At 46.6% G+C, this 26479-nt stretch overlaps 1 protein-coding gene across 1 annotated transcript; it reads left to right on the forward strand.

The window, feature by feature from the left end:
• Positions 1-1299: 1299 nt before the first annotated feature.
• Positions 1300-1953, forward strand: LOC136479981 (uncharacterized). Its single transcript, XM_066477672.1, has one exon. The coding sequence runs from the start codon at positions 1300-1302 to the stop codon at positions 1951-1953; it is 654 nt and encodes a 217-aa protein (XP_066333769.1).
• The last annotated feature ends 24526 nt before the right edge of the window (positions 1954-26479 follow it).

Genomic DNA, 26479 nt, shown 5'->3' on the forward strand with positions numbered 1-26479 from the left:
TCTCCGACCGAACCGGTGGAGACCCACCAAGGCAACGGCGCGCCCCCGACGACGCAGGACAGCGTCGGGAACCACGGCCCCCGCACGGCCGGGCGGAGGCATACGGATGATGCCTCCGACCAAACCGGCAGAGACCTGCCAAGGCAACGGCGTGCCCCCGACGACGCAGGACAACATCGAGAACCACGGCCCTCGCGCGGCCGGGCGGAGGCATATGAATGATGCCTCCGACCGAACTGGCGAAGACCCGCCAAGGCGACGGCACGCCCCTGAAGATGGAGGTCAGCATCAGGAACCCGGGCCCTTGGGCCGAGGATCGAGGCACGGTGGGCCGGCCGCTCATGGAGGCCCATTGCTTGGGGACGGTGTGGCAGGATTGCCCCGCAAACAAGAGACCAGTGGCGGAATATTCTAGGAATGTACTGTAGTAGTTGAGGGGCATTGTAATAAATTCTGTTAGGGAGTAGTTGAGCCCTATAAATAGGGAACACTTGTAACCATGAACGGAGGATGGTGAATGAATGAATGAAACCCTAGCTTTTCGTGCCAGCTTTCCACAACTTCACCTGTCGTGCCTATCCCGAGCCTCCGCCCGAGGGCGACACCCAGCGGGCGGAGGCCCCTATCTCCCTCACTCTGTCCGGAACCACCTGTTCCAACATTGGCGCCCACCGTGGTTTGGCCAAGACAAACCAACGATGGCAGTGAAAAGAAAAACCACCACCAGAGCAGCAACGACCACGGGTCAGAGAGGAAGGCCTAGGCGCACCACCCGTAGCACCTACACAACCTCGCCAGCAGAGGATGGCACTAGAGCAGATGCCTAGGGTCAACAAATGAAACCCCAACATCCAGAGATCCAAGATCCAGAGGCCCAAGCAAACTCAGGTACAACACTCGAGCAAGAACTGCAACAGCTGCAAGCACAGTTGCAAAGAGCGCAACAAGAGAGGGACAGAATGGCAGCAGCATTCGTAGCTAATCAGCAAGCCACTCAAACGTCAGCACAAGCAGTAGAAATAAGGCAGCAGTTGGTAGTCCTACATGCTGAGATGCTAAGTATGCAGCATGCAGTACCAGCGTCAACCTTCGCGATCCCAGCCTCCGCAGCAAACACCAACCGCAAACATGCTTCCGCCAGTGACCAGCCCAACCACGATGCCATCTCAAGTGATGCGGAGGCCTATCGACCCCAAGTCCCCACTCTCTGAAGGCATACAACAATCGCCATGGCCAACGGCGTACAAGCCAATCACACTACCAAAGTTCAACGGAAAGACAGACCCCCATCAGTTCATTATGAGTTACAAGGCAGCAGTAGCCTTTGCCGGCGGAGACGACGCCGTCCTGGCAAAGTCATTCATTATTGCTGCCGAAGGTGATGAATTGGCTTGGTATTCCATGCTCAAACCAAGCACAGTCTACTCCTGGGAAAATCTCCGGGACAAGATATTGGCAAACTTCAAGGGGCTAGCAGCACAGTCACTGACATCCATAGATCTGTTCCAATGCAAACAAATGCAGGGAGAGACACTACATGACTACTTTCAGAAATTCGTGCAACTAAAGGCGAAGGCACCAGATGTCCCAGAAGAGATCGCCATTGAAGCAACGATCAAAGGGCTCCGAATCGGGCCATTCGCAGCACACCTAGCAAGAAAGAAACCAACTTCCATACAACAGTTGTACGACAAGTTTGAGAAGTACTGCAGATCAGACAATGACCTCCAAAAAAGGCTGGAGGAGCAGGGTCAAAACAGACAGCAGAACAACAGCAAAAACTCACAGAAGAGCTATGCGAACCAGAACGCATCAAATCAGAAACCAGGCCAGGGGCAGGTGCTCAGCATCGAGGGTCAACCTCACCCCGAACAAGGGCAATTGCCAAGGCCAGTAGGGTCGGAGACCCAGACCAGGAACCAAGGTAGGCAAGGCTACCAAGGCAAAAACTAGAACAAAAACCAAAACAACAAACAACGCAGGCCATATTGCGTTTTTCACGGTGAAAGCGTAGGTCACAGCACCAAAGATTGTCCGGAGACAAAGGAGACAGGAAAGAATGAAGAACAAGCAGACCGCCCAACCTCCGGCACAGCAGAACGCAAGAGAGGTCAACACCAACTACATAACTAGCCACCAGCAGTACTACCCGATGTACCCAGCGCTAAATGCAAACCAAATACATCCCTCCACACTGGCCTCCGCCTATTACCCAGAATTCCTACCAGCATGGCGGTCAGCGCCCTCGCAGCAGCCCCCGGTGGGCAACTATAGGTCAGAGGCAAGCCTGACCTACATAAACCCAAAAACTCCCCACATAACCTACCTCGAAACAAACCAACCGCCACAAAACCAAAGAAGGTTTGAGTATCCGCCGCAACAGCAGCAAATGCAACAACTGCCTCCGCCACCACATCACAACCAACCACTAACACCAAAAAACAAGCCAAACCCAGAAAACCAAGTCAACCCTCATGGAGCACTGCCAACAATAGGCATGATACTACCAATCATCGGTGGATCATCAATGGAGTTTCAAATGAAAAAGTAGAAAAAGAATCACCTCCGCCTGGTAAACAATGTAGCAGTCCAGGGCACAGCAAAATACACAGATTGGTCTAGAGTCCCAATCACCTTCACAGAAGAAGATCTCCAGCTAGAAAGCTACCCTCACACAGATGCAATGGTGATCAAAACAAACATAGCAGCATGGGAGATAAGCAGAGTGTTGATTGATACTGGCAGTTCAACAGATATCATCTTCACAAATACCTTCGACCAATTGAAGCTCAGTAGAAATCAATTATAGCCCTCCGAATCCCCTTTAATAGGATTCGGAGGCAAGCAGATACAAGCACTAGGAAAAATATCACTCCCAGTGTCGTTCGGAACCCAAGCAAATGCTAGAACCGAGTACATAACCTTCGACGTCGTCGATTTGTATTACCCATACAATGCCATCTTGGGAAGAGGATTCACAACCAAATTCAATGCAGCACTGCATATGGCCTACCTGTGCATGAAAATACCAGCACTCCATGGTATTATCACAGTCCAAGGTAGCCAAAAAGAAGCAAGAAACATAGAAAAAGCTATCTACAGAGCCCAAAGAAACATCAATGTAGTCGAGTCGGTGGACAAAGAACAAGAGCCTCTGGAGATGCCTAGAGGAAAAATAGATATGGCAGGTCAAGAACAGACAAAGCTGATCCCTCTAGAAAAGGAGTTACCAGATAGAAAAGTAACAATCAGCTCAGAATTGAGCAAGGCAGAGGAGGAAGAGCTCATGGAAACTCTAGTAAAAAACAAGGATATCTTCGCCTGGTCAGCCTTCGACCTCCAAGGAATCAGCAGGGACATCATACAGAATGAACTGGATATCAATGAAAACATGAGACCAAGAAAGCAGAAATAGAGAAAAATGTTGGAGGACAGAATCCTGGCAGCAAAGGCGGAGGTGCAAAGATTGCTAGATGCAAAAGTGATCAGGGAAGTCAAGTATTCAGAATGGCTTGCAAACGTAGTACTGGTACCAAAGAAGAATGGCAAAATGAGAATGTGCATAGATTTCACAGATCTCAATAAAGCTTGCAAAAAAGACCCTTTCCCACTGCCAAGAATAGATGCCTCCGTCGACAAGGCAGCCAGATGCCAGAGGTTCTCTCTACTCGACTGTTTCTCTAGGTACCACCAAATCTGGCTGAAAAAAGAAGACGAAGACAAGACAAGTTTCACAACTCCATTCGGGACATATTGCTACACCAGAATGCCGAAAGGCCTCAAAAATGCCGGCGCAACCTTTGCTAGAATGACAAAGGAAGTTTTGGGCTCACAACTAGATAGAAACATCATAGCTTATGTCGACGACATAGTGGTCATGAGCAAGAGCAAGGATGATCATGTCTCCGATCTACAGGAGACCTTCGCCAACCTTAGGACAGCCGGCCTCCGCCTCAACCCAGAAAAATGCATATTTGGAGTCACAAAAGGGAAGATGCTCGGATATATCATAAGCGGCGAAGGCATCAAAGTGAACCCGGACAAAACCAGAGCAATAATGACAATGGCAGAACCAAAAAACAAGAAAGAAGTGCAAAAGCTGACGGGAAGAATAGCAGCGCTCAATAGATTCATCTCAAAATCAGCAGAACAGCCTTCCCTTCTTCCAAGCCCTGAGAGGCGGAGACAACTTCGAGTGGGGGCCCAAGCAGTCGGAAGCATTTCATAACTTGAAAGAGTATCTGGCAAGCTCACTAGTGGTCTCCATCCCAGAATCAGAAAGCCACCTGCTGCAGTACGTGGCGGCCTCCGACCATGCAGTCAACGCAGTCCTAGTTCACGAGCTTGAAAAAGAATCAGGCAAAACTCAAAGGCTAGTTTATTTTATCTCAGAAGCACTGTCCGAAGCCAAGCTAAACTACACGTATGTGGAAAAAGTTGCCTATGCAGTACTGACGGCATCAAGAAAACTAAAGCACTATTTCCAAGCCCACGAAATCTCAGTTCCAACATCACTGCCATTGCAAGACCTGCTCAGAAACAAAGAAGCCTCCGGCAGAATAGGAAAATGGGCTACAGAGCTATCACAATTTGGTATCTCGTATGTCCCCAGAACATAAATCAAATCACAAGCACTAGCCGATTTTGTAGCAGATTGGACACCTCCGACAGAGACCAAGGTACAACCAACCATCCAAGGCTAGACAGCATTCACAGATGGAGCCTGGGGCCAAGCCAGAGCAGGAGCCTCCACCGTCTTAACGGCACCCTCTGGCATCAGAATGAAATACGCAGCAAGGCTAGAGTTCAAATTGACAAACAACATTGCAGAATACGAAGGCCTGATCCTAGCGCTAAGCAAAGCAAAGGCCCTAGGGGCAAAAGCATTGACAGTCAAAATAGATTCTCAAGTGGTCACTGGCCAAGTAGAGAAAGAATACACAGCAAGAGAGCCAGAACTCATCAAATACCTATCCGTTGTTAGAAATTTGGAGCGGAGATTCGAGGGCTTCACCCTGAAGCACATACCAAGAGTAGAAAATGCAGAGGCAGATGATTTGGCAAAGGCTGTAGCAAACAACCTGCCACTGCCACCAAACACTTTTTACCAGATCTTGAAGTCTCCGGCAACTGCGGAGACACCTAAGGCACCAAAGGCAATACTACACCTGCAAAATGAAGATTGGAGAAAGGCGATAATAGAATTCCTAGAAGGCAAAACCAGCGAAGAAGATGAAGCAAAAGCAGCAAAATACAGGCCAGAGCAAGGAATTACACAATCTTAGATGGTGTACTGTACAAGAAAGGAGTAGTTCAGCCTCTCCTCAAATGCATATCGCAGAGTGAAGCCATACAATTGCTTCAAGAAATACACTCAGGAATTTGCGAGGCACATATTGGCTCAAGAGCATTATCAGCAAAGGCAATAAGGTAAGGCTTTTATTGGCCAACACACATACAAGACACAGAGCAGACAGTCAAAACATGCAAAGCATGCCAAACATTCTCTCTAGGGCAGTCAAAACCATCATCGGAGACCTAGCTTATACCTCCGACATGGCCGCTGCAAAGATGGGGTATGGAACTGGTCGGCCCATTACCACCATCCCAAGGAGGAAACAGATTCATAGTAGTAGCAGTGGAATATTTCACAAGATGGATAGAGGCAAAGCCACTGGCGAAGATAACCTCAGAAACTATCAGAAAATCCTTCTAGCAAAACATCATTTGCAGATTCGGTGTACCGAGGATTTTGACAGTAGATAATGGAAAACAATTCGATTCAGAGAACTTTAAAGAATTCTGCAAAAGCACAGGGACAAAACTAGCCTTCACCTCAGTATACCACCCAGAGTCCAATGGTGCTATTGAAAGAGCAAACAGAATAGTGTTTTCAGCATTATCAAAAACATTGCTGGGCCTACGCAAAGGAAAATGGGTAGATGAATTACCTAGAGTTATTTGGTCACACAACACATCCATCTCAAGAACAACAAGATTCACACCATTCAAACTGCTTTATGGAGAAGAGGCCATGATGCCAGAAGAAATAAAGCATGAAAGCCTCCGCGCAACGAGACAGCTGATGTTGCAAGATGAAGAATATGCAAAAGAAACAATAGAAGCAATAAGACTGGAAGCAGTCGAAAATATCGTAAAATATCAGTCCCAAACCAAAAAGTGGAGAGACTCCCAGGTGGTAAGGAAAGACATAAAACATGGAGACCTCATACTCAGAAGAAAACCCAACACACAACTTGCCGGCAAGTTGCAACCGAAATGGGAAGGCCCATACACAGCAACGGCAGCAGGCCGACCTAGCTCTTTCCACCTGACCGACAGCGAAGGTGTCATGACAACACACACTTGGAATATTGACAGCCTTCGCAAATACTACATCTAGGCAATGTACCAAAGGGCAACCTCTGAGAAATATAAGCGGGGGCCCCTCAATCTATTTACCTTTAAGTTTTTTTTACTTCAATCAAAACAAAATGTAAAAGAGCCTGCACTCTTTTCCTCATAGGGGAACTCCAAGCGGAGGTGAGGTTTTTAACGAGGCAAGCTCAATGTAAAAATCCTCTACAAGTATAAAGAGGTAATTCCCCAAAAAGAACGCTCCAAAAACACAAAACCGAAAGCGGCCAGCTCTGGCGCCGCAATATTCGGTAAACAAAACGTAAAGGTCCTTTCAAAGCGCCAGCCATAAGCACGGGCAATTTGAAACGACCTCTATGGCCAAATAGGCCTTCCACCTTGACAAAGATCTGTCCAAAGTCAGGCATCAAGGCAGCAAAAAAAATAGCCAAAATAGGCCTTCGACCTTGACAAAGACCTGTCCAAAGTTAGGCATCAAGGCAGCAAAAATAAGCAGCCAAAACAGGCCTTCGACCTTGACAAAGACCTGTCCAAAGTCAGGCATCAAGGCAGCAAAAAAGAACAGCCAAAACAGGCCTCTGACCCTTGACGAAGACCTGAACAAATTCAGGCAGCAAGGTAAAAAATAATTTGGCCAAATAGGCCACCGACCCTTGACGAAGACCTGAACAAAGTCAGGCAGCAAGGTAAAAAAAATTTTGGCCAAACAGGCCTCCGACACTTGACGAAGACCTGAACAAAGTTAGGCAGCAAGGTAAAAAAATTTGGCCAAACATGCCTCTGATCCTTGACGAACACCTGAACAAAATCAGGCAACAAGGTCAAAAAAAGAGGCCTCTGATCCTCGAAGAACAAATTCAGGCGCCAAGGAAAAAACAACCTCGGCAAAACAGGCCTTCGACCTTAACAAAAAGCACCCCTAGCATCAGGGGCAACAAATTTGTGGCACTAGAACCAGGAAGAAGGTCTCCAGCTAGAAAGCTACCCAAGGTCTCCGCCATCGAAAATAGGAAAAACAGAAAGTGCCCGACAAAACACTACCACCACTGCGGCGCCAGGCCTCTTTACTTCAAAAGATCTCAAGGGAATGAATAATTCAAGCAAGATACAGGCTATTAAAGCCAAGATACGATCCAACTAACAACGTACAAAAATGTTAACACCTGAAAGACACCACCCCACTATAAAAATGGATGCCCCCATGCCCTTAGAAACTCAGTTAGCATAGGGCGTGAGGGCGCAAGGGGGGAGCAAGGCATAGCATAGGCAAAAGCCACAGCGACAGCCATGGAGGCAGGGGTCTCCTTAGATATCCAACTCGGCCGTAGATATTGTTCGAAAACTCATAAAATCGGAGGCAACAGTAGATAATCGGAGGCAGTGGGAAAAGAAATAGGACCTACGGCACGGTGATGAATAGCAGAGGCCTACGGAAGAAGGGGGATATCGCACGAAATCTCGTAACATCCCCCTGATGCTGGAGACCTAACCTGCCATCCCCAAAGATCAACCATGTCCCACGGGTGTGCAGCGTCGGAGACCCATACCTCCAGACAGCTAAAACACCCAGCTAAAGAAATATCAAAAGTCTCCGCCGTCTGCACAAGCTGCGCCAAACCTCCTGTCAGATCAAACACCAATTCGGCAAGCCTCGCTAGGCGGACTTCAAGTACGCCTCCGCCGGTCGAAAAACCGTGGAGACTTCTACCCCGGCCATCAAGCGAGCACAGAGAAGGAGAGAAAATGGGGCGAAGGTCCTGGCCACCACCTCTATATCGCGCGCGTTCGCCCAAGCAAAGGACAACGGTGTGCGAGCTCGGGACTAGACGAGATATGTAAACTAGCACGACAGGCTCAAGCCACCGCACAAACAATCAAGAAAGTGAACCTATCTTGTATTCCAAAAAACATCAAGAAACATTCTTACAGGACACCAACTTGAAATAAAATCCTAACTATTGTGGAGGAGGTCCGTGCCAAGCGAGCGCGCAAGTAAACCCAGTGCGCTCGTCGTCTATGTCAAACCTAACTGACTCAAACACGTCGCGCGCAACGCTATGGGGAAAGGCCGAACACCAATACTCCCAAAGCTCTCCGCTCACGTAAATACCGTTGTTGTAGAGAGTCAAAGGTGCAACATCTTGCGTAGGCTCCCGATTCGGAACCTGTGCAAGGTTAAAGTTTTCCACAAAACCATTCAGAACAAAATAAACTTTATTCACAGAAGTCCGACTAGAGTGCAAAATACATGCTAAAACAACTAAGTGCTACAAAGAGCCTAGACCTCCGGCGCATCAGCCGTAGCGAAAGTCCCTAGAGCAGAGCCCGCATCAACTGTGGGCGGGCACGGTGCCTGCGGCCTCCGACCATAGCCGCCACCGCTGATCGTAGATCCCCCTAGAGCGCCACCAGCGGTTGAGGCACCGACCGTAGTCGCCGAGCGCGGAACTGACGGAGGCCTGCCCGCAAGACTCTTCTACGCGTCTTGCAGCATAGGCTAGAGTGTCAGGGGCAAAAGCAACGAATGCCTTCGTAGCCTCGCTGAAAACAAAAAAAGGGGGGCGGCTACAAAGACTACAAATACCTTCGCCCTCTTGTCCTTCGCCAGTTTCCGGGCAGCAGACCTCCCAAATGGAGCCCAAAAGTGCCCAATGAAATTTCTCAAGGTTTTTCGCAAACCAAGAGAAGTCTCGCCGAGCTCCTCCAGGCCAGGTGGCGCTACTCCCGCTGCGTGCCAAAAGTTTGGCATAATTCGCTACTCCCGCTAGCGCCCCATAGTCCGTGCAGCCGTTGATCAGACCGAGGAGCTTCGCAAGGTGGTGCTTTAGCCTGGAGGCGAGGGCGTACACGCTGTCTTCCTCCGGAGGAGCGGAGGTTTTGCCTTCGAACTCGGCGACAGTGGCCCGGTAGTGGCCAATGGTTGCGGTAAGGAGTCCCTTGACCGAGTCCAAATGCCTCATCGTCAAGGATAGCTGCTCCCTCACCGCTGCTGCGGATTCCTTCTCAAAGGCAAGCTCCTGCCGGAGACCCTCGGCCAGCTCATTCGCCCTACGGGCTTGCTCGATGGACAAAACCTCTGCATCCTGGGCCTTGGCGAGATCGGCCCTCAAACCATCCTTTTCTCGCTCCTTCTCCACCAGAGACAGGCGGAGAGCTATAAGGGAGTCAGATAGACCCCCTTTCTCACCTTCCAGGCGTTCGATTTCTGCCTTGAGCGCTTCAATCACAGCGTCTCAGTCAGAGACCTCGTGAGTACAGCGCTCTTCCATAACAATGCCCGTGTGATACCCCTACGGTCAGAGAGAGAAAAGCCAAAGCGATCAGCAACGGAATAAAAAACAAGTCTAGAAAAGAAAAAGGAAAGAGGCAAACCACCGAAGACACACTAGGCTCTAGTGTTCTAGATGAACATGGAGAAGTTGGAGGAAATCCATGTCCCTCAGACGCTGTTTGAAGCGATCTGCTCAAAGAAGAACAAACAAACACAAAACGATACGGTGAGAAAAGCAAATCTCACGTTAAACACACCAACAGCCAAAGACCACCTCCGACGTCTCCAAGAACAGCAAGATAACACTCCTCCCAACCTGAGATAGAGGTGTTGGAGGAGCCTACGTAAAAAAAAACAACAACAGCTTAGGTCGCAGGGCAAATCAGAAACAGGCAATAACAACAGGCCAAATGATGATCAAAATAAAAACATTATATACTCACTCGGACCCGGCGCCATCAACCCCGGCTGCCCCGAACCGAACCTAGCGCTGGCAGCGGCTGTTCACTCCTCCGGGGTGAGGAGCCCAGCCATGACATCACCTGCAAAGCAACAGGTACACAGTATTAGCACTTGGCACAATACGTAAAGAAACGAACCGGGCGAAGACAGTAAACACAAAAGGTGCGCCAAACAGACTTACTCATAAAAAGCCTAGGCAGGGCAGCTTGCCGTGCCCCCTGGGCAGTAGTCTCCACCATATCGTGCGGCGAAGGCCCAAAGGGCCGGATCTCCTCGGCCAGTGGCCCGGTGGGCGGAGGACTCGGAGAAGACCGAGCCGCCGGAGCCTGCTCAGCAAGCACGGCCTCCAGCTGCCCGACATCGGCCGCCGGCATGGGCGAAGGAGCAACAACGGTAGGGGACGAAGGAGCATGCCGTGGGACGGCCTCCGTGTCCTCTTCAGAGCTTGAGCATAGCCCGCCAAGAACGTCGGGCATAGGCTCGATGGTGCTACCCTTTGGCTGTTCGCCGACGCTCATAGCACCATGCGAGGAGTGCGCCGGGGCAACGCTGGCTTCTGGACGCTCGGCACCGCTCACAGCTCCACTCGTAGGGCACACCAGAGCTATGGGGGAGATGCGGTCCCCTCCACTCACAACTCGCACGTCCACTGACGGGACGGAAGAACTCTCAACGTCTTCACTACTGGCGAAGGCAGCGCCCGCACTACCGGCAGAAGACATGGCCGGTGCGATCAACGGAGCACCGATCTTCTTCTTTTTGTGGGCGCCCGGGCAGCAACGGCGCCCTTTCTATTCTTAGACTCGGCCTCCGCCGTAACATTCTTCGTGAAGGCCCTCTTCTTCTTCTTCTCAATCGAAGCCATGACCTCAGCGGGAACCTCGCGCTCCCGATAGACGATCCTAACCTCCTCAAAAACTCGATTGAGCCGCGGCATGGTGCCTGCCACGGCCATCCAAGACGTGTACTCATGCTCGGAAATCTTGCCGACCAACCCTACGGCGGCCTCCTCAACCTCAGAGATGAAACTGTCCTCCGTCACCCCCTCCCCCAAAGACTGACCGAAGCGGGGGAACGGAATCCCGGCCTCTGGCCCAAAAACAGGAACCTTCACCTGTTCCAGCTGAAAGGCTGGGTTGTTTTTGCCCAGGGGCCAGTAGTTGGAGGCCATAATCTCCTCCACCAAGTTGCGGCCACCGGAGTAGCAGCACGCTGCCGCAAAAGCCTGATCACAAGCCTCCCTCATCGGAGACACCTCCTCTAGTGGATACACGCGCGTGAGCGGTGCCATCTCCTCCATCCTTGAAGTCAATGGATACTCTGAGAACTCCGCGCCATCCTCGGTAGTGCTACGGACCCCATAGGTCTTCACGTAGAACCATTGCTCAAGCCAGTCGCGGTCCCACTTGCCCTTCTGGTAGAAAGAGATCTCTAGGTGGTCCGCGCCTTAGTTCCTCTTAGACATAAAGGTGCAACTACCGTACTAGTAGATCACCTCCACCTCCTTGTCCTCTCGCACCTCCTTCTTCTTTGGCTACTTCTGCAGCTCGTAGTATGCGCAGAAGATATCCACATCTGGCTCGGCTCCATAAGAAACACACGCCCAACAAAATTTGCTAAGCATGAGGAAGGCAGTAGGAGTCAGATGATGGAGCTAGACATTGAAGGTCTCCAACACCCGGTGAAGGAAGGGGATGTAAGGAAGGCAGAGGCCATAGGTGAAGAAGTCCCAAAAGACCACCGCATATCCCTCCTCCGGTTCCGGAACAATCTAGCCTGGTGGAGGGATTTTTACCCTGGAAGAAGGAAAACATGACTCCTTCAACATCTCCATGATTGCCTCTTCAGTAATAGAGGACGGGCCAAAATCCTAAGACTTTATCGCCATATCTCTAGAATCCGCAGCGATCAGGTCTCCGATAGACGTAGAGACACTCCCCAGATCCTCCTTCACTAGCTTTTCAAACTCCAACACGAAGGCAGAGGCAAGCATGCACTCCTCAAAGCGCGCACCCCAGCCAACGGCCCTAACGCCAAGAAGGTGGCGGTAGGGTCCAAAAAAGGTAGGCCAGCAAGTTTGGGCGGAGGCGGAAAGGAAAGCCACCGCGACAGCAGCCTAAGCGCGAGACGCAAGCAGGAAGATGGAACGCGCGAGGGCAGCAAAAGGCGAAAGCGAAGAGAGCAGAGAGCGACTTCTCAAATGCGATGAAAGCTAATGAGCAATGCGGGGGGGGGGGGGGGACCCCGCCACCAATAGCACCCTTATGCAGGCAGCGGGTAGGCGGTCCGGCTCCCGCCATACAACGGTCACCTCTAGAAAATTCACCTGCCGCACAACGGTCATCTCCAAAAAAGTCGTAAGGTATGCAACGGAAACTGACATGGCATAAACGGCCACGCCGTAGGACAACGGCTAGATTTGCTGCCCAACGGCCACTCTCAACGAGACCAGCGGCCACGCCAGAGCGGGCTAGGGGGGAAGTAGTGGGGCCTCGCTCGAAGACGCCGATGAGTATGGCCTTCGCCCCCACGGACGCCTTTAGCTAAGGCATTTTGAGCTCACGGCACTCTCCGACGAACCATGGTCTCAAAAGGGGGGGAACTGTTGTTACACGGCTTCGGCGGGTGACGAAGGCCTCTGCCAGCAAGGTGTCGCCAAGGCATCTTCGACCATCTTAGGGCGGAGACCTGGCGCTGACTAAAGGAACTTTCCTGGCTATGCTCGTAGGGCACTACACGAGGCTCGGCGGACTTGTCGCAAGTTCTGCCCAGGCCGGGCGGAGACACCTCCGACCTATGCTTAGGCGGACGCCGCCCCGCCTTGGCTCATGGGCGTCTCCGGCGATGAGGGCAGAGGCCACCTTATCTCTGAACTAATTAAACAAACAATCTTGCCTAAGTGTGTGCTGGTACTCAAGAGCAGGTGCCCGTGGTCCGCGCGAGCGCCAGCATGGCCCCCGCGCGGCCAGGCGAAGACCCACGGGTGACGCCTCCGACCGAACCGGTGGAGACCCACCAAGGTAACAGCGCGCCCCCGACGACGCAGGACAGTGTCGGGAACCACGGCCCCCACGCGGCAGGGTGGAGGCATACAGACGATGCCTCCGACTAAATCGGCGGAGACCCGCCAAGGCAACGGCGCGCCCCCGATGACGCAGGACAGCGTCGGGAACCATGGCCCCCACGCGGCCGGGCGGAGGCATACGGATGATGCCTCTGACCGAACCGGCAGAGACCTGCCAAGGCGATGGCATGCCCCCAAAGATGGAGGCTAGCATCAGGAACCCGGGCCCTTGGGCCGAGGATTGAGGCACGGTGGGCTAGCTGCTCATGGAGGCCCGTTGCTTGGGGACGGTGTGGCAGGATTGCCCCGCAAACAAGAGACCAGTGGCGGAATATTCCAGGAATGTACTGTAGCAGTTGAGGGGCATTGTAATAAATTCTGTCAGGGAGTAGTTGAGCCCTATATATAGGGAACACTTGTAACCGTGAACGGAGGATGGTGAATGAATGAATGAAACCCTAGCTTTTCGTGCCATCTTTCCACAACTTCACCTGGCGTGCCTATCCTAAGCCTCCGCCCGAGGGTGACACCCAGCGGGCGGAGGCCCCTGTCTCCCTCACTCTGTCCGGAACCACCTATTCCAACAGAACTACTCACCTAAGTAATCATAGCCTTTACCTAACAACTGGGTTTGGATTGCTTAATTGCTTCGTTGGCTAGTTTCGTTAGAAGTTGAGTTTGAAAAGGGAACTCACTCTCGCGTTTGTAGGATGCTACACCAGGACAATTAATTACTAAAACTTGCAAGGGTATTGTTGACGGTCACTAACATCAACCATAAATTGTCAACATATCCTACATATATACTTAATTCCATCACCAAACATAGGAATAGGGGTTTAAACTAATAAATTTCATGAGCTTTGGTGAATATATGATTGCAGGAGAATTTAATCAGAAAACCATCAAGGGGGCCTATTCGTCAAAGTAAATCACATTTATCCTCAATGGTACCAACTTGGGAAGACTCTAGAACATTCTAGAAGGCAACCCACTGAAGCAGACCTTGAGGGGATGACATTGTAGGCCGGCCGGCCAACTGACCCCACATGTTAGACTCTCCTTTAGACGTTGGTTCTCCACCACCTTAAAGATCAAATCTACACCATTGTTTTAGGTCAGTTTGCTCCGAGGTCTTAGAATTGATGGCTCCCTGTATATATAGCAGCCCCTGCTCCCCTCCCTGAACTTATCCTAAAACCTGAATTCATATCCTCCTCTTCAGGATGATAGCCAGCTATCAAGAGAAGATTAGTCCTCTTTAGGATCTAGTCATGTAAATCGAAATAGTGAGATAGAGAGTGAGGGTAGAGTTTGAAAGATGTGCTGGCCTATCAGTGCTCTCTCTATGGCTTGTATCTTGGCGGATCCAAGTTCTACTTGAGCTTGCTTCTTAGATTTCTCTAGTAATCAACTTTTGATTCAAGTAAGCATTTTGTTTATATTATTCATCAGGTTCATGACTCTTTTGAGTGCTTTATTCTCTTCCTTGGGGGAGTAAAGTATTAATCATAAGTGTAAGCGTGGTGCTTAGTCTTGGGTTAATTATGGATGCACCCTGCATTCTGGACCGGTGGTAGATCACAAGTGTGACACTCTCGTTGAGTCCTTTGTAGTCCACCTTCTGTCTGTAGGCCAAGTAGGACCCGGTTATGAAGGAAAGCACCCTCTATAGGCATCTTCCCTTAGTAATGTTCCCAGTTAAATAGTAGAAGATATAGCTTACATAGGTCAGAATTAGAGAACCTTAGTTATCCTCTCTACGCTCATGTTTATCCTAACCTTGTTGCTACCTCTATTTAAATTAGATTGTAGTTAATCTTACACGTTTCCCTATGGATACAATACTTGAAATACTTCTGGGTGAAAGCTACAGCGGTATCCGTGCGCTTGTGGATCTTTATCTGTGTGCATTAATAAATGCCAACAAGCTTTCTAGCGCCATAGCTGGGGAAACGGTTGCTGAGCTAACTACGAACCTAGCTTAACTTTGTATCTTTTGTTTTAATTTTTTCTTTTAGCATGGATAACACACCTATATATCAATATGCTAAACCTATGAGCGTATGCCTAGAACCACCAAAATCTATAGAGCCTATCCTAACACCTGGTTATGAGCTACGTTCGTGTTTAATAAAATTGCTTAGGAGAAGGAGATGAAAACTCATACTCACACCTATGGGAGTTTGAACAGACTTGTGCATGCTTGCATATCACTGGCATGTCTGATGAGACCTTAAGATGGAAGTTGTTTCCATTCACCTTGACAGAAAGAGTTAAACGATGGTATAATAAAACTGTAGGAAGTATGCAAGGAGATTGAAAAATATTATGCTCTAAATTTAGTTTATCTTTCTTTCTCATCTCTGGAGTAGTCAAACTTCGATTTGAGGTTCTATCTTTTAACCAAAAAGAACAAGAATCTCTTGGCACGTCATGTGACTCGTTTTAATGACCTCATCACCACTGGCCCTAACTTGCCATTCAAAACCCTGTACTTCTTCAACATTTTTACATGGGTCTTAACATGCATTTTATGAATTTCCTTGATATGGCCTTTAGAGGAGCTTTCCTTCATTTGTCTGCAAGTAAGGCAAGGACTATACTTGACAAAATTATTGGACGCATTGCCTATACTAGCATTCATAAAGAACTCCTCAAGGAAGAGAAGGAATCATCTCCCGATCAAGAAGAGAAAGTTTTGGTAGCCAAATCACAACCATTCTAGTCTCAAGATTTAGCTATCAATCCCGAACCATCAATACCCCAAAATCCTCCAAGAGAAGGAGAAATTCCACCATTGGAAATCCCTGCTAAAATTAAGGATGATCTTTTTTATTTTGGGAAAAGCTGAAACTTTCTACTATATAAGAGACCTTCGAGTGAATATAATTCAAATCCTCTCAAGAAGGTATCTCTTAGAAAGTGTCTTAAATCAAATTCCTTTGGAGGACATCTAGAAAAACTCAAGGGTGGCATGTCAAGTGATGTCATAGAATGGAGAACCGAGTCATTCAGAAGCCAATCATGTCTTCTCTCCTTCTATGCCCACATTAGATGTCTCATCTAAACCCATCCTTGACCCCGATGATTCCTCTCATGCTCTTTCTCCCTGAGTCTCATGATGATCCTAGAAATCCACTAAGACATCCAAAGCATAGGAGCCATGAAGACTACAAGGATGACCAAGAAGAGCCACGATTAATGGTTGCAGGACTGTTAAGAATTCATATGCCATTGAATGGATGGACAAGGCTAAAACCTTAAGGGTAGACTCTAACCCTAGTTGAGATCCAAACAATGAGCTTAAGTCAATCTTCTTAATAAACATGACTCATCCAAGTTTGGCGGAGGCCTTAGATAAGATCAACCCGAGAGTCACCAATCCAAGGGAAATTTTGGACATTCAAGATGAACCAACCTTGGAGTTTGAAAGGAAAGATGACATCAATGAGCATGGAAGCTACTTTATGAACACCTCATCAAATCTATGCTCACGTGAGAAAACTCCTAAATCAATTCATCTTCTCAACACTGGCACACATGAGATCTTTAACCCCCTCATACTTCCTGTTCATAAAATTTTTGAAAAGGTCGTTGTGGATGCGTTTGTTTATCATAAATATTACAGATCTCGTTGTATGTTATCATGAATCTTGAGATAGGTTGGTGTTGGAAGGGAAACCACTTCACCAACTTGAAGTGCAATTCGAAGGTTTTCCAAGGACGAGCTTTTGTTCTAAAACAAGCACTTTTGGGAGATAACATGAGCTTTCACCTTTTGCTGTAATGACCTTGTGAAATGAGCATAGAAATATAATTGTGAAAATATTCCTTCAAGTATTTTTGTCACTAACCATTGTAGGTTTGAAGCAAAAATAATGAAGGATGGCAACACAAGGTATGTCCAACCAATCATCATGCAACATTGAATCACATCCATCCAAACTTGATTTTACTGCAAAATTCAAGCTGGGGAATAGACTTCCCTCAAAACATCTGTTGTCATGTTGCTAATTTATTTTGGTTGTCTCTATCATTAAGACATGCTCAATTTGCTACGTAACAATCATTCTCTTTCATCTCCATTTGAGTAAATCACTATAACGCTTTCATGCTGCCTTTGTTTGCTATTCAACAAAGTGGCTTGAGGCCATAGAAGATGAAATGAAATCTATGAATGCCAATAAAGTTTGGGACTTAAAGATAATTCCTAAAGGAGCTAAAACAGTAGGCTGTAAATGGGTCTACAAAACAAAACTTGACTCCTAAGGGAAAATAGAGAGGTGTAAAGTGCAACTTGTGGCAAAAGGCTTTACGCAAAGAGAAGGGATTGATTACAATGAGACTTTTTCTCCAGTCTCATGTAAGGATTCCTTCGGAATCATAATGGCATTAGTGGCACATTATGATTTAGAATTACATCAGATGGATGTAAAGACGGCATTTGTCAACGGGGACTTGGAGGAAAATGTTCACATGGGACAACTGAAGGGTTTTGTCATGGAAGGAAAAGAACGAATGGGATGCCGCCTAAAGAAATCCATTTATGGATTAAAACAAGCTTCAAGATAGTGGTACTTGAAGTTTGATCAGACAATAAGGAATTTTAGGTTTTAAAGAGAATGTAGAGGACAATTGTGTCTATGCAAAGTTTAAGAATAGGAAGTTTATCTTCCTTGTCCTGTATGTGGATGATATCTTACTTGCTAGTAGTGATGTTAGTCTACTATTGGAGACAAAGAAGTTTTGTCCTCAAAATTTGATATGAAATATCTTGGTGAAGCTTCGTTCGTTCTAGGGATCGAGATTCACCGAGACAGAAGTAAATGGGTATTAGGATTGTCACAAAAGGCATACATAGAAAAGATCTTAAAGAAATTATGTATGCATAAATGTAGTACCTTACCTATTCCTATAGTCAAGGGCGACAGATATGGGGATTTTAAATGCCCCAGGAACCAATATGAGATCGATCAAATGAAAGTGGTTCCATATACTTCAGTTGTCGGAAGCTTACAATATGCTCAAGTATGGACGCGCCCTGACTTGGCATTTGTTACCGGGTTACTTGGCAGATTCCAGAGCAATTCTGGAACAGAACACTAAAAATTAGTAAAGAAAGTCTTGCGTTATTTGCAAGAAACAAAAGGCCTCATGATGACGTATAGAAGATCTGATTCACTCCATATAGTGCGATATTCAGATTCTGATTATGCGGGAGATGATAGAAAATCCACGTCTGGATATGTATTCACTCTCGCAAGGGGGAGCTATTTCATGGAAAAGCTCAAAGCAAACCGTCACTATATCGTCCACAATGTATGACAGTTTGTAGCATGTTATGAGGCAATGGGCAGGTGAACTGGCTAAAGAAGTTCATACCCGGTTTTGAAGGTGGTTGACGACATCTATAGACCACTAAAGTTATACTGCTATAATAATCAGGCAGTACAGTATGCTCACAACAATAAGTCCAGTGATGATGTCAAACACATTGACATAAAGTATATTGTTGTGAAAGATAAAGTCTGGGATCATGTCATAAAGTCTTGAGCATATAAGTACAGAAAAGATGCTCATGGATCCGCTTACAAAAGGCTTTCCACCCAACGTGTAGCTAGCATGGGTTTAAGGGAAATCCTAAAATTCCTGGACCAAAGAAGGCCCAAAGATAAGTATCTATTTCAGAATAGAGTATTGTGTTGTAGCTGTTAAATCTATTGGCAATGGACCGTGACGATGAGACATGCTCTATGCGCTAATCTGTAATGGAATGAACAAAAGTAAATGATATGAAATTGAAAGATAGTAATGAGATCAAGGGGGAGAATGTTAGTTGATCTCCACCAATAGGCCCAACGGCCTATTGGGCCCTTGTCTCTATGCCATGATCGGGGGCGCCCTGATCGGGGGCGCCCAACCCTAATACGGTTGATGGCCCCCCATCGCACAGCACATATAAAAGAGAGGTGGGGATCATGGCTCTAACTACAAGGTTGGTCTGAGCCGCCGTGATCCACCACAGTAAACCTAATCCGATCAAAGGAGTGCTGCCAGCGATGGGAAGCCCACCGACTCCGCCGTCGCCCCTGCAGGGTCACCACCATCGCCACTGGACCTTGACTTCTCGCCACCACCGCGCCGAGCTTCCTCGACACCGGCGTCCGCGAGGCTGCAGCGCAACCAGGGCGAACTAGAGGAACCCTAAAGAGGTCTACCCCGAATCTACTCCATAACAGAGGTAATCAGTGATTCTAACAGCATGCACCTAGGCACGTCCAAGACGATTTGAAACACACACGACGTAAAGCTAAATAAATCTTCAAGCTGCAAATCATCTAGGTGTACGCATCAAGTTTGCTAGATAGTCTATAAAACAGACAACTAGATTTATTATATATGAAAATACTTCCATTCTATATTCAGTTTTGTTCTACAAATGATAAATCTTGTAAAACCTAGCCAAATAAGTTACTGCCTCCTGTCAACAAATAACAAGCGGCATTTTGTACATCTCAGTGCGGTCTTATCGTGATCTCTGCTAGTGCTTTTTTTGTAAAATATTTATAAAAATAGAAAATTTATTTACTCTTGCAAAACTACAATTCGAGGAAAATCTATTCATATTATTTGCAATAATTAAATTCGACTATTTAAGTTTATTATTGTTGACTTTTACCTAATTAAAAACATCGCTTATTCGTGCCTAGATTAATGTAATATTTCTGAATGGAGGAAGTAAATTAGTTACAAAATGATATATGCATGCCAATGATCTTAATAGGATATTAATTGCATGACAGCAACAGAGTCAAATGAAACAAAAACTGGACTGCACATCTGTCGATCGAGCAGCAGCCGGCGGCTCCGGCGGTTAACTAACCACCCTGATGACGATGAAACTTTGTGTTGTGGGTGTGTGATGCAACTATACTCGAAAACCGACCAAATGGAGCACACCTACGTACCTGCGAGACTCCCAAGCACGAAACCTCTAGTAGAAAATATAAATTCACCGATCGAGCTGATGCATGCAACAAGGTCTAACTAGGACGCACCACCAGCTCAGCATGTACAGCAATTGCTCGCCAGTTGATCGTCTGCAATTTGGCGACCATCACAAGCAATTCCTTCGCAGCATTGACTAGCTAGCGATCGATCCCCAAGTCATCTCACAAGATTGATTTTTCTCGTCCTCATCCAATCATATCAGAGCTGCTATAGAAATTCTTATTGTGAAGTCGAACGCATGAAGCGATATCAGTGTTGTTGTAACCATCACTGCCAGTTAGAGCCATGAGCCAACAGTGTTGGACTGCTCAACACTGCCAGCTTGAGCCATGAACCGACAATGTTCTCTTGCTCGACACTGCCGGTTTGAGCCATGAACCAATAGTGTTGGACTGCTCAACACTGCCGGCTTGAGGCATGAACCGACAGTGTTCTCTTGCTCCGCACTGCCGGTTTGAGCCATGAACCAACAATGTTGTCTTGATCAACACGCCTACTTCAGCCATCAACCGACAGTGTTGGTTTGCTCAACACTGCCGGCTTGGGTCAAGAACCGACAGTGTTATCTTGATCAACACTGCCGGCTTGAGCCATAATCCGACAGTGTTGGCTTGATCTACACTGCCGGTTTGGGCAAGAACTGACACTCTTGAAGCAAACGTCACTGTCGGTGAGGACTACAAACCGGCAGTGTTATTCAACTAGACACTATCGGGTGGAGCCACGAACCGACACTATTGTCTATAAATCAGTGTCGGTTTTTAAGAATCGACAGTGATGTCAACCCCACATCACTGCCGGTATGCCACTGTCGGTTCAAAATCCGGTAGTGAAGGGGGTTTTTGAACCAGCAGTGATGTCCAGATCTAGGGTAGTGTTCTGTTTGAACCAAGAAATGAAATCGGACATTCCATTTTCCGCACCCTCTCTAAGATGGGTCGAAGTTTCCTGCGGGGTAGATTCCCTTGATTCACGCCAGAATCGTTCATGAAATTTCCTGTACCAACGAGAAACAAGGGAGTTGGACACATAATTGTGACTACTTGAGAAAAAGTTTGTTGAGAACTTACAGCATGTACGGCTCCACTTCAGATAGGTTGGTTAACACATATAGCATAATAGTGCGTCACTCTTCATGTTTCAAGGTCTTGTTAGTCGCACCAGTTGCACTTCCTAGTTGCCCTCGGAAAATGCTAAGGTTCCATTCATCTTCGTCATCATTGTAACAAGGGGGTGGATTATACACGCTAGGAAGGTTGTCAGCATAGTATTTTATTGTGAAGTTTGACACCTCCTCTAGAATGTATGCCTCTGCTATGGATGCTTTAATTTTGCATTTCATCTAAAACAATAAGGCATCGCAAGAGAAATCATTTCAGATAGTAAAAATGACATTAACCTGAATGACAGAGAAGACGTGGTAAACAAAAATCCATAGGAAAGGACAAATTGGCAACACCATCATACCAGCAAGATCATGCATATATACTGGCATAAACATGTCCAGTCGTCCACAACAACTCTGACAATCATAACCAATAATAATGATGTAACAGTGTTTGCAGATTGTACTCAACCCCATAGCAGAACAACATAGCGTTGGCACAGGTGCTACGAAGCTTTACTGAATTTACATAGAGGTATCTACTGATTCCAACAAATTCCATCTAATTGAAATTGTCTTGAACTAGCCTCAATCTGAATAGGAGTTAGGAAGTTCCTAATGAATTCCCTGGATTCTCTTATTGCATCTACTACTTCAGAATGACATCTAGCAAGCAAAATTACTAAGAACAGATCATGCAAGATCAAACAGCTTCACCAAGCAGAGGCAGGGGCGGAGATCACTTGCGTGGCTTGTGGTAGGCGGGGTAGAGCTCGCCCATGTGGCGCGCGGGGCCCAGGGGCGGCAAGGGAGGCCGGGCGCCGGAGCCTGCGTTGTCGGTGCGCGATGGCCGAGTGTCGGGTGTGGGACGCCGAGGGTCGGCCGCGAGGCGTCAGGAGCCTGCGTCGTAGGTGCGCGGGGGTGGGCACCGGGGACCGGGCACGGGTCACCGGGAGCCTGCTTCGTCGGCATGCGAGGGCGGGCGCCGGGTGCGGGACGTGGGGGGCCGGTCGTGGGGCACCGGTAGGCTACGTCGTCGGCGCACGGGGGTGGACGCTGGGGGGCCGGACGCGAGGCGCGGTACCGGCGGCGGGGCCGGTGGTATGGTCTGGTTTGGGCGCGACAAAGTGTTTGAGTGTGTGCGTCTGTGTGTTGCGGGGTGCGGGACTTGGGGTGGTTACGAGGGAGGTTTGCCGAGTGCCCGCGATCTAGCACTCGGCAAACCCCCGTTTTGTTTTCTTCATTTTCAAAACATAAATGACTGTGCTTGTGTGGGGCCCGTAAGGCTGTTTGTCGAGTATCCCAGTTCTGACTCTTGGCAAACTACAGGTTTGCCGAGTGCTATATAGCGGGCACTCGGCAAACACGTTTTATTTTTTTCCCTATTTCCAAATCCTAAACTACTATGCGTGTGTGGGGCCTGTAAGGCTATTTGCCAAGTGTCACAGTTCTGACACTTGGTAAAATACAGGTTTGCCGAGTGCTAGATCGCGGGCACTCGACAAACACGTTTTATTTTTTTCCCATTTCCAAATCCTAAACTACTGCACGTGTGGGGTCCGTGAAGCTATTTGCCGAGTGACCTAGGTCTGACACTCGGTAAACACTAAATTCCTTAAAAATTAATAAATTAAATAAATATAGCAAACGGATCCAGAAATATACCAAATCTTTACATGGAGTACCACATGTTGTATGTAGAGAGTAAAAAAAGTTTCATGGCCAGAAGTGAAAAAAAAACTTATTATTTCATGCAGTTGTAGCTCAAATTCAATGTATATCAATTAAAATTCTATAATTGCTCTTAATAAATTAAAATTATCAAATGGATCAAAAAATTTACCAAAATTACACATGAATCAATCTATGTTCACTATTGCTTATACAAAAAGCTTTGAAGTCAAACCCTAATTCGACCGTCACTTTGACTCCAAATCTTACCGAATCCTTCTCAACGCTACAATTCTTCTTCTGAGATACTTCAGTTTGTAAACCTCGTACATGACAGATTTTCTAAAACCTTCTCAAATTTTTACCACGACCTCCACGTATGATATCAGGAGATCTTGACAAATCTCATGATTTTCAGACTTCGTTTGCTTTTATTAGAATCTAAAAACCATTCGGCCACACGTTCGTGGTCGTGTTTCCTGAACAAGATGTTCAAAATTTGTTTTTATGTCCTGGGTAAGGCCTCACACCAGACTCAATAACATGGATATCATTTTTATACTCAATTTATTCTATTATTTGAATCACTTGCCGTTTAAATTTGACTTATACTAAAAAATTCCTTGAAAAGCAATAAATTAATTAAATATAGCAAATGGATCTAGAAATATACCAAATTTTAACATGGAGTACCACATGTTGTATGTAGAGAGTAAAAAAAGTTTCAAGGCCAAAAGTGAAAAAAACTTATTATTTCATACAGTTGTAGCTCAAATTCAATATATATCAATTAAAATTCTATAATTGCACTTAATAAACTAAAATTATCAAACGGATCAAAAAATTTACCAAAATTACACATGAATCAACCTATGTTCTCTATGGCCTATACAAAAAGCTTTGAAGTCGAACCCCAATTCGACCGTCACTTTGACTCTAAATCTTACTGAATCCTTCTCAACGCTACGATTCTTCTTAAATACTTCGATTTGTAAACATCGTACATGACAGATTATGCGAAACCTTCTCAATTTTTAACCATAGCCTCCACGTATGATATCAGGAGATCTTAACAAATCTCATGATTTTTAGACTTTGTTTGTTTTTTTTAGAATTTAAAAACCATTCGGCCACACGTTCGTGGTTGTGTTTCCTGAACAAGATATTTGAAATTTCTTTTCATGTCCTGGGTAAGGCCTCCCACCGGAATCAATAACATGAATATCATTTTTCTACTCATTTTATTCTATTATTTGAATCACTTGCAGTTCAAATTTGACTTATACCAAAAAATCCTTGAAAAGCAATAAATTAAATAAATATAGCAAATACATCCAGAAATATACCAAATCTTAACATGGAGTACCACATATTGTATGTAGAGAGTAGAAAAAGTTTCAAGGCCAGAAGTAAAAAAACTTATTATTTCATGCAGTTGTAGCTCAAATTCAATGTATATCAATTAAAATTCTATAATTGCACTTAATAAATTAAAATTATCAAACAGATCCAAAGATTTACCAAAATTACACATGAATCAATCTATGTTCTCTATTATCTATAGAAAAATCTTTGAAGTCAAACCCCAGTTCGACCGTCACTTTGACTCTAAATCTTACCGAATTCTTCTCAACGAAACGATTCTTTTTCTGAGAGACTTCGGTTTGTAAACATCGTACACGACAGATTGTCCAAAACCTTCTCAATTTTTTACCACGGCATCCACGTATGATATCAGGAGATCTTGACAAATCTCATGATTTTCAGACTTTGTTTGCTTTTTTAGAATTTAAAAACCATTCGGCCACATGTTCGTGGTCGTGTTTCCTGAACAAGATGTTCGAAATTTCTTTTCATGTTCTGGGTAAGGCCTCACACTGGACTCAATAACATGAATATCATTTTTCTACTCATTTTATTATATTATTTGAATCACTTGCAGTTCAAATTTGACTTATACCAAAAAAATTCTTGAAAAGCAATAAATTAATTAAATATAGCAAACGGTTCTAGAAATATACCAAATCTTAATATGGAGTTCCACATGTTGTATGTGGAGCGTAGAAAAAGTTTCAAGGTCAGGGGAGGCAAAAAACTTTTTAATTTGCCGAGTGTCAAAATAAAACACTTGGCAAACGAACCAATTTGTCGAGTGCCAGATAAAAACACTGGGCGAGTGTCACTAACCGACACTCGACAAAATTCTAATGGCCAACACCCTGGTTGACGGCCATCACATGTGGCGGTCTTTTACCGAGTGTTTATTCTTTGTCGAGTGTCTTGTTGTTGTTTGCCGAGTGTTTTATTTCCTGCACTCGGCAAATAAGTTTTTTGCCGAGTATATTTATTTTGCCGAGTTTTTACCTATAGGAACTCGGTAAAGATACTGTTTGTCGAGTGCCCGAAGGAATGCAGTCGGCAAACCACCAGGCACTCGTCATATATACTGTTTCCGGTAGTGATTCTATATTCAGTTTTGTTCTACAAATGATAAATCTTGTAAAACCTAGCCAAATAAGTTACTGCCTCCTGTCAACAAATAACAAGTGGCATTTTGTACATATCAGTGCGGTCTTACCGTGATCTCTACTAGTGCCTTTTTTGTAAAATATTTATAAAAATAGAAAATTTATTTACTCTTGCGAAACTACAATTCGAGGGAAATATATTCATATTATTTGCAATAATTAAATTTGACTATTTAAGTTTATTATTGTTGACTTTTACCTAATTAAAAACATCGCTTATTCGTGCCTCGATTAATGTAATATTTCTGAATGGAGGAAGTAAATTAGTTACAAAATGATATATGCATGCCAATGATCTTAATCGGATATTAATTGCATGACAGCAACAGAGTCAAATGAAAGAAAAACTGGACTGCACATCTGTCGATCGAGCAGCAGCCGGCGGCTCCGGCGGTTAACTAACCACCCTGATGACGATGAAACTTTGTGTTGTGGGTGTGTGATGCAACTATACTCAAAAACCGACCAAATGGAGCACACCTACGTACCTGCGAGACTCCCAAGCACGAAACCTCTAGTCTCCTATAACTAAAAAGAACAAAGCGTGAATATTTTTTGGTGCGACATTCCAACGTTTCATGTCGTCGTCCTGCCGTCCCCGTGCCGACAAGTGGGCCCTGACGTGCGCGCAACTCCCCGCTCCCCATCCCAGCGCCGTTCGAATCTCCCCCGCCTCCTCTCGACCTTGCGACATCGCAGGCGCCACCGGTCCGACGCTCTGCCTCCCCCGCCTCCCTCGACGTTGCGATGCCGCCGGGCGTCACCGGGCTGACGCTACGCCTCTCCCAGCACCGTGCACTCCACCCTTCCCTCTTCTCTTCGCTGCTGGCCAGACGCTGTCACGCTGCCCGCATCGTCCTATCCCAAGGAGGCGGAGGGCGCGACGAGGCCGGGGACGTGGAGGGCGACGACCAACAGCGGCCCCTTCCTCCCTGGGTGCGGCTTCCTCAACGGTGCCCCCACCCCCAGTTTGACGCGTGCGCCGC

The sequence above is a fragment of the Miscanthus floridulus genome, chromosome 9, assembly GCF_019320115.1.
Source record: "Miscanthus floridulus cultivar M001 chromosome 9, ASM1932011v1, whole genome shotgun sequence".
Taxonomy (NCBI): Eukaryota; Viridiplantae; Streptophyta; class Magnoliopsida; order Poales; family Poaceae; genus Miscanthus; species Miscanthus floridulus.